The sequence below is a fragment of the Nerophis ophidion genome, linkage group LG28 (genome assembly GCF_033978795.1).
Source record: "Nerophis ophidion isolate RoL-2023_Sa linkage group LG28, RoL_Noph_v1.0, whole genome shotgun sequence".
Classification (NCBI taxonomy): Eukaryota; Metazoa; Chordata; class Actinopteri; order Syngnathiformes; family Syngnathidae; genus Nerophis; species Nerophis ophidion.
In genome coordinates this window covers 13,077,857-13,087,505 of record NC_084638.1, presented here as the reverse complement: position 1 = coordinate 13,087,505, position 9,649 = coordinate 13,077,857, and the positions used below count along the sequence as shown (strand labels likewise).

The following is a 9,649-nucleotide window of genomic DNA, read 5'->3' as shown; positions in this document are numbered from 1 at the left end:
CTCATAACACCTGAGGAGTGCAACAGACTGGTGGACTCCATGCCACGCCGTATTTCTGCAGCAATTCAGGCAAAAGGAGCTGCAACTACGTATTGATTGCCGTACATGCTGAAACTTTCCATGTTCATACTTTTCAGTTGGCCCACATTTCTAAAAAATATTTTTTGGTACTAGTTGTAACTAATATTTTAATTTTCTGAGATTCTGAATTTGGGATTTTCAGTAATTGTCAGTACTAATCATCAAAAGTTTAAGAAATGAACATTTCAAATATATCACTATGTGTGTAATGAATTGATATAATATGTAAGTTTCATGTTCTGAATATAATTACTGAAATAAATCAGCTTTTCCATGATATTCTAATAATATGAACAGCACCTGTATATAAAACGACATATATGTGCACATGTATGCACTGATTACAAATACAGGACGACATTGCCCACGTTTAGACTTTCTCCATCTAATGCCATCTTGCATTTTCCTCGTTCTTCTTCTTCTTTCTATTTCCAACAGACAAGTAGAACATCTTAGGTGTAATGCTGCCCTCCACAGGCTTTTAATAGGATTTCATCCTTATGTCCTATGACCCACACTACATTCTACAATCTGGTAGGTGGCAGTATGAACTTTTAAAGTCATAGCTGCAAACTGCCAGTAAGAAAAAGAAGTAATAGAGCTGGTTGCTTGCTTCTCTCGCGAGATCTGACAACATGTTTGAATAGAACAATTGACAGGTTGACATCATCCAAACAAACCAAGTCATCTTCAATTCATCTCAACATTACACACATCTTCCAGGCTGAGTTAGTCCAGATTATGAAGTAAGCTGGAAACTACATGAAAGTCATCTAAAGAAAACATTTAAAAAATTGACTGCGATAATAAATAGAATAAAATACATACCCACAAATAATAACTACATTTATTTTAACCAACTTTAGTTGAAGCATACATAGTTTATTGCATAAAGGTCTGGGGACAGACATATAAAACAATCACACAACAATATTCATATTACACAAGAGAGAAGAGTAATAAAAATAATTCATAGAATGGATTATAGAGACCCAACAAATGATTCAAAAGTTACACATTTTAAAATTGTATACAAGACAACTGTTCAAATGATGTATAAAGTAAATAATAATATGCTTGAGCAGTTGTGTCCTTGGGCAAGACACTTTACCCACATGCTCCCAGTGCCACCCACATTGGTTTAAATGTAACTTAGATATTGGGTTCACTATGTAAAGTGCTTTGAGTCATTAGAGAAAGGCGCTATATAAATATAATTCACTTCACACTTCCAGAAGTGGTCCAGAAGATGTTTCAGATGTGAACCAGTAAATATGAACTAAGAGGGATTTATGTGTACTCAAAAGCAAAGGTATAAACTCATGTAAAACAAATACGTACATCATATGAAGGAGTGCATCTATGGAATCATCTACAATTAGAAAACAAACTATGTAAAACGTCATCATTTAAAAAAACATATCAAACACTATTATGAATAAGTACAAGAGTGAATTATGACTATATACACATAAAATGTTTATTTTATGTAACATATTTTATGTACTGTTTATTCTCACCCTTTCAGTCAAATTGTTCTGTTCATTTTAAAGTACACAAATGTGTATATTAACTCATGTACTTGACTGAAATAAAAGCACTAATCTGAAGTGTCTAATCTATAAATGTTAGAATCTCAGGGTTGTACTTGTATAGCGCTTTTCTACCTTCAAGGTACTCAAAACGCTTTGACACTACTTCCACATTTACCCATTCACACACACATTCCCACACTGATGGAGGGAGCTGCCATGGAAGGCGCCAACCAGCACCCATCAGGAGCAAGGGTGAAGTGTCTTGCTCAGGACACAATGGACGTGACGAGTTTTGGTTCTAGGTGGGATTTGAACCAGTGACCCTCGGGTTGCGCACGGCCACTCTCCCGTTGCGCCACGCCGTCCCTTATCATATTAACAAGATTGTGTTACACACACAACAATGATGTCACACATGTTTTATGTGCTGATGTTGTTAGAAAGTCAAATTTAAAAGTTTTGACGGTTTATTTCAAATCCTGCATCTTTATTTGCTGCTGCTGTTCTCACCAGCACACTTGTGTTTCTTACACTGGTACTTAGAAGAGAATCTTTCACCACACACACTGCAACTCAACACTTTCTCACCTGTGTGTGTTCTCATGTGTACTGTAAAATATTTTTTGTGACAAAAGCTTTTGTTGCAGCTTGAACAGGAGTATGGTTTTTCACCAGAGTGCTTTATCATGTGTATTTTTAATTGTTGTCTTTCTATATAACTTTTTCCACATACTGAACATGTAAACGGTTTTTCTCCAGTGTGTGTTCTCATGTGTACTTTTAAACTTCGATTTATTACAAAGCTTTTACCACATTCTGAGCAGTAAAAAGGTTTTTCTCCAGTGTGTATTCTCATGTGTGCTTTGAAATGGGGCTTTTGAGTAAAATCTTTACCGCAAATTGAACATGAAAAAGGCTTTTCTCCCGTGTGTGTTCTCATGTGTACTTTAACATTTTTATTAAATACAAAACTTTTACCACATTCTGAGCAGGAAAAAGGTTTTTCTCCAGTGTGTATTCTCATGTGTGTTTTCAAATATTGCCTTTGAGTAAAATTTTTACCACAGATTGAACATGAAAAAGGTTTTCCTCCTGTGTGTATTGTCATGTGTGATTTCAAATTTCGCCTATTAGTAAAATTTTTACCACAGATTAAACATGAAAAACTTTTTTCTCCAGTGTGTATTGTCATGTGTGTTTTCCAACTTTGCCTTTCAGTAAAATTTTTACCACAGATTGAACATGAAAAAGGTTTTTCTCCAGTGTGTGTTCTCATGTGTATTTTTAAACTTCGATTTATCCCAAAACTTTTACCACATTCTGAGCAGGAAAAAGGCTTTTCTCCAGTGTGTATTCTCATGTGGGTTTTCAAATGTGGCCTTTGAGTAAAATCTTTACCGCAGATTGCACATGAAAAAGGTTTTTCTCCAGTGTGTATGCTCATGTGTTCTTTCATCATTTCTTTTAGTCTAAAATCTCTACCACATTCTGTGCATGAAAAGGGTTTTTCTCCAGTGTGTGTTCTCATGTGTCTTTTCAAATCACTAGGATATTTAAAAGTTTTGTCACAGAGAGAACATGTGTTGTCAGTGTGACATGTCTTATCATCTTTAGAGTCTTCACCATCAGTGTCAGGAGAGTGTGACGTTGTGTCCTCACTATCTGATAGTGGAGCTAAGAGCTTGTCTGCTTGTGATCCTCCACAGTGGTCTCCATCAGCTTCTGTTGTCATGTGTTGTGTTGAGCTGCTGCTTGGAGGCTCCCCCCCTCCCCTCTCCTCACTTTCACCTTTGACCTCATCATCTTCACTCTTCACAGGGACACCAGTCACTGGCATCTTGGTGACATCAACCTCCTCCAGTCCTTCTAGATGCTCTCCCTGCTGACTGATGCTGTGTTCTTTCTCTTCCTCTTTAATGTGAGGGGTCAGTGGGTCCTCCTCTTCGTCCTTAATGTGAGGGGTCAGCGGATCCACCTCTTCCTCCTTATTGTGAGGGGTCAGCGGATCCACCTCTTCCTCCTTATTGTGAGGGGTCAGTGGATCCACCAATTTCTCTTGAAAAAGGGGTGTCAGTGGGTCCTCCTCTTCTTCAAAATCGGCTGTCAGTGGGTCCTCCTCTTCCTCTTTAAAATGGGGGGTAGGTTGATCCATCTCTTCCTCCTTAATGTGAGGGCTCAGTGGATCCACCGCTTCCTCTTTAAATTGGGGTTTCAGTGGGTCCTCCTCTTCCTCTTTAAGATGGGGAATCGGTGGGTATTCCTCTTCCTTCTTAATGTGGGAGGGCTGTGGCTCCTCCGTCTGCATCCTGAAGCTCCACTTCTGTTGTTCAGGGTGAAGATGTTCTTCACAGACGTCTGCAAGACAAACACACCATCTCAGCTCAGTCACACAATGCATTCAGTACGTTTACATGCACTTAGGAAAAACAACTTATCGAATGAACTGTCTTGAAATCTCAGTGACGCACAGACACGCTGCTCTTTACATTATTCACAGGAAAAGAAACAAAAACCATGATGACAGGACTTTTTAGTATGGATGAACAATCCCCCATCCATCCATTTCCTACCACTTATTCCCTTTTGGGGTTGCGGGGGGCGCTGGCGCCTATCTCAGCTACAATCGGGCGGAAGGCGGGGTACACCCTGGACAAGTCGCCACCTCATCGCAGGGCCAACACAGATAGACAGACAACATTCACACTCACATTCACACACTAGGGCCAATTTAGTGTTGCCAATCAACCTATCCCCAGGTGCATGTCTTTGGAAATGGGAGGAAGCCGGAGTACCCGGAGGGAACCCACGCATTCACGGGGAGGACATGCATTGAACCCAGGATTTGAACCCAGGACTGCAGGACCTTTGTTTTGTGAGACAGACGCACTAACCCCTCTGCCACCGTGAAGCCCCAATATGGTTTAAAATAGATTTTGCAAAATTTTATTTCATATATAATTACTAATAGAACCATTTTAAAACAGGCTACACAGGCTCCTACTTTAGTTGCTGAAATATGCAGTAAAATATTACATAATTTCCAGTATCATTTTCTCAAATAAAGTAACCAGATGTTAATAGTAAATAAACAAGTACATTAATAATAATTGTTTCGACAAAATAATACAATGAGAAATGACACAATATCATCCATCCATTTTCTATCGCTTATTCCCTTTGAGGTTGCGGGGGGGCGCTGGTGCCTATTTGAGCTACAATCGGACAGAAGGCGGTGTACACCCTGGACAAGTTGCCACCTCATCGCAGATTACACAATATGTTACTGCATATGTCAGCTTCCAAATTAGGAGCTTTTGTAACCCACTTTGAAATTATTCTATTATCAATCATATATCAGATTATACATCATGACATATATTGTTTTAAGGATATAGATTTGAGGTCATATCGCCCATACTAAAAATTGGTTGGCCTAGTATTTTGTTTGGCCACCAAATATATTTATTTTTTATATTCTTCAGATGTGTGTGTATGATTAAAATGTTGTACTGCTGTTCTACATCACGTGGAATAGTCATGGGGATGGTGTGCTTTTAACTAAGGGTGTGACGATACGGTCAGCTCACCAAAGGCTCCTCGATATTGGCTTTAGGAGAATGAGACGATATTTTGGTGGTTAACATGATTCTTACACATATGTGTACTTCATGTGTATATGAAATGTACTTTCCCTTGTGTGCTTAGTTTTACTGTAACTTCATTGTGGATAATATCTATAAACAACATAATCTTTAATTTGAAGGATTGTTTACTTATCTGACAAATTCAAAGGAAACTGAACTTTTTTTAAATGTTGCCTATCATTCACAATCCTTATGCAAGACATATGTTTTTAATTTTTATGAATTTTGTTTAGTAAATAAACATGAGCAAAAATCAGCTAACATTGGAGTCAATAGGAGCTCCTCTATTAGACCCACAAAGTCCTCAAAAAAAACATCCAAAAACTGCCAACAATACTACATTTACATTTTGTGACCTGAATATTAACCAAGTATTAGTGATATTGTTATTATAAGCTCTAACGTTAAGGACCTATTTTTAGCGGCGCATTGATCACAGAAGTAACTAGCTTATGCTGCTATATTGACATACTGAGCTGCTTTCTCGCCTCCAAGATGGTGAAAGCTAATTCTAGATTATATATCATGCTTCTCACTAATGTAGTAGAAGGTTGTGGACATAAACCGCGAACTTGGTCAACTTTGACATCCAACTTAGACCTGGTGATGGCAAGAAAGATGCAAAATTACGCTCTTTTGCACCCACCCCTTTTTAACCCTTTTTGTGATGATTAATTCTTCATCTAAACGGGAAGATATGAACACCCCATCAGTCGGCATCCCAGTGAGAGCAGACATTGTATGCTTAAAATTAGCAAGATATGTAAATATGACATGTTATTAAGAATGTTACTACATTACATATATATTTACAGTATGTATTTAAAATGTTGAAGGGGGTTTTAGGATGTTGTTTAGAGCACTTTATAGGCAGAATAGAGCGGCTACCAATGACGTAATTGTTATTTAACTTTTGCAAAGGTTTATTTTCTATTGAGGATGCATTAACCATCGACCTGCTCAGTGGCCTTGTGGTTAGAGCGTCTGCCCTGAGACTGGAAAGTCTTGATTTTAAATCCTGGCCGGGTCATACCAAAGACTATAGAAATGGGACCAATTGCCTCCTTGCTTGGTACTCAGCATCAAGGGTTGGGGGTTAAATCACCAAATGATTCCCGAGCGCGGCCTCCGCTGCCCTCACCTCCCAGGGGTTAAACTTGGGGATGGGTCAAATGCAGAGGATAATTTCACCACACCTAGTGTGTGACTACTGTTGGGACTTTAACTTTAACTTACATAGGGACTGAGAATGATTCCAAAAAGTGCAGTTCCACTTTAAATTAGAAAATAGAACAACACGATATCATGTGAAGTGTATTATATTTATATAGCACTTTTCTCTAATGACTCAAAGCGCTTTACATAGTGAAACCCAATATCTAAGTTACATTTAAACCAATGTGGGTGGCACTGGGAGCATGTGGGTAAAGTGTCTTGCCCAAGGACACAACTGCTCGGATGGCAGAAGCTGGGATCGAACCAGGAACCCTCAAGTTGCTGGCACGGCTACTCCACCCAACCGAGCTATACCGCCCCAAGTAACAAGAACAGAATATATTAATAATAAAATGCCTCATAGCAAATATGATGAATTCATCTTAATACTGTCCTTTTTTCAGGCTTTCCCTTTTAAAGGGTCTGGTTAAAGTGAGGAGACTATAATTTAGGAAAACTATTTATTTACAAATGGACTAAGATAAGTCACTCATTTTTACAGGTAGCTAAAGTGGGGATATAATTAAGATAATGAAAAATAGAGTGGTTAAGAAATGTTTAATATAGATTAGAATATGCCGTGCAACTAATCATATGTCCTGAGTTCCAGTTGAAACTGGGTGCAAGTTCATGCCCACGCACATACACTCTTATCGCCCACATTCTTGCCACTGTTCACATGGCTTCTTGGCCGAGGTCTGAAGGACAACACCAGATATGAAGTCGAAGACCAGGGAGAAAAAAATCACCAGTCAATATCTCACAGAAAGAACCTTACTGGTGTTACCTGACGGCACGACCACCAAGCTGCGACACCACCACAAAGGCTCCTCCATGCTCGTGCTAGTACCACCTGGCTTGGTAGGCTCGTACCCGCCTACCAAGCCAAAGACTTAGGTCCAATGACGAAACAGGGCGTAGCTGCCGCTGATTGGACCGACACGCAAATACCACATTTTCAACACTCCTCGTTGTCGGTTTAAAACATAGCTATGGGCTGCACTTTGGACACACCTGCTGTAGGCTACGAGGAGCTAGCCGCTACACAACAGCTAAGCTAAAACAGAACATTTAAGCAAATCAAATAATTATAGTTGCCTAATGCGTACACAAAGTCTCCAAAACAGAAGTCTGATAGAAAGTATCTAGTAACAAACGTGTCCGCATCGTTCAACATTTTGCGGCATGAGCTTGACTTCATGAATTATTGTGGCCACTAGGTGTTGTGAAAGATCAAATTAAACAATTGCAAAATCATCTGTCATAAGGTTAGTGTTTTTTTTATATTTGTGTCAATATGTATAAGCATCATCAGCCTTCCCGGGAATGTCTATTCAGGTGTACTGGAGAAGAGTTTATGCCGGATAGTCGAACTTCGGATTCAGGAGGAACAGTGTGGTTTTGGTCCTGGTCGTGGAACTGTGGACCAGGTCTATACTCTCGGCAGGGTCTTTGAGGGTGCATAGGAGTTTACCCAACCAGTCTACTTGTGCTTTGTGGACTTGGAGAAGGCATTCGACCGTGTCCCTCGGGAAGTCCTGTGGGGAGTGCTCAGAGAGTATGGGGTATCGGACTGTCTGATTGTGGCAGTCCACTCCCTGTATGATCAGTGTCAGAGCTTGGTCCGCATTGCCGGCAGTAAGTCGGACACGTTTCCGGTGAGGGTTGGACTCCACTAAGGCACTGATACTGTTCATAACTTTTATGGACAGAATTTTTAGGCGCAGTCAAGGCCTTGAGGGGATCCGGTTTATGTGGCTGCAGGATTAAGTCTCTGCTTTTTGCAGATGATGTGGTCCTGATGGTTTCAACTGGCCAGGATCTTCAGCTCTCACTGGATTGGTTCGCAACCGAATGTGAAGCGACTGGGATGAGAATCAGCACCTCCAAGTCCGAGTCCTAGGTTCTCGTCTGGAAAAGGGTAGAGTTCCCTGCTCCAAGTTGAGGAGTTTAAGTACCTAGGAGTCTGGTTCACAAGTGAGGGAAGAGTGGATTGTGAGTTTGACAGGCGGATCGGTGCGGCGTTTGCAGTAATGCGGACGCCGTATCGATCCGTTGCGGTGAAGAAGGCGCTGAGCCGGAAGGCAAAGCTCTCAGTTTACCGGTCGATCTACGTTCCCATCCTCAACTATGGTCATGAGCGTTGGGTCATGACCGAAAGGACAAGATCACGGGTACAAGCGGCCGAAATTAGTTTCCTCCGTTGGGTGGTGGGGCTCTCCCTTAAAGATAGGGTGAGAAGCTCTGCCATCCAGGCGGAACTCAAAGTAAAGCCGCAGCTCCTTCACATTGAGAGGAACCATATGAGGAGATTTGGGCATTTGGTCAGGATGTCACCCAAACGCCTCCCTAGGGAGGTGTTTAGGGCACGTCCGACTGGTAGGAGGCCACGGGGAAGACCCAGGACACGTTGGGTGGACTACCGTATTTCCTTGAATTGCCACCGGGACGCTAATTAATTTAAAACCTCTTCTCACTCTTGCGCTTGCCAAAGGCATGCGGTAAAAGTAAGCATGCGCTAATAATTTTAAAACCTCTTCTCACTTCGGCACATACCAAAGGTATGCAGTAAAAATTTGAGTGTGATGTATGCTTGGACCTTAAATCCTACTGAATAGCTCTTAATCTTCTTCCCTTTATGCAATTTCAAATTACCGGTATTGATATCAGCCTCCTCCATTTTGAAAATGATGACAGGGGAAGTGTCACTCGTGACTTCACGAGTTTGACCTGGCGGTAATACTAAGCATGCGCTAATTATTTTGCGAAGCGAGTTTGCTCGGGCAGTAATTCAAGGCAGGCGCATACTACATGCCCTGTGGCAATTCAAGGAAATACGGTATGTCTCCCGGCTGGCCTGGGAACACCTCGGGATCCCCCGGGAAGAGCTGGACTAAATGGCTCGGCAGAGGAAAGGCTGTGCTTCCCTGCTTAGCCTGCAGCCTCCGCGACCCGGCCTCGGATGAGCAGAAGAAGATGGATGGATGTGTAACACAACTTGATGTTTCTTGAAAACAGCGTCCAGTAATTGATGTTATCGCTCCTTCTCCTCTTTTGTTGGACAAAGTTACACCTCGTATTCTGCTATCGTTTTTTTTTCTAACATCACAAATATCTCTTCAACGGCAGCAGTTAGTCGCTGTTTCACCAACACGCACATCATTTGTAATGTAG

The 9,649-nt window shown here is 41.0% G+C and overlaps 1 protein-coding gene across 2 annotated transcripts in view; it reads right to left on the bottom strand.

Moving 5' to 3' along the window:
- Positions 1-914: 914 nt before the first annotated feature.
- Positions 915-9,649, bottom strand: part of LOC133545570 (gastrula zinc finger protein XlCGF26.1-like) — a 384,938-nt gene continuing 376,203 nt past the window's right edge. For both annotated transcript variants that reach the window (XM_061891277.1, XM_061891276.1), the window contains exon 2: positions 915-3,971. In XM_061891277.1, the coding sequence (XP_061747261.1) occupies positions 2,104-3,921 (1,818 nt within the window). In that variant the 5' untranslated portion in view covers positions 3,922-3,971 and the 3' untranslated portion in view covers positions 915-2,103. The remainder of the gene's footprint in view (positions 3,972-9,649) is intronic.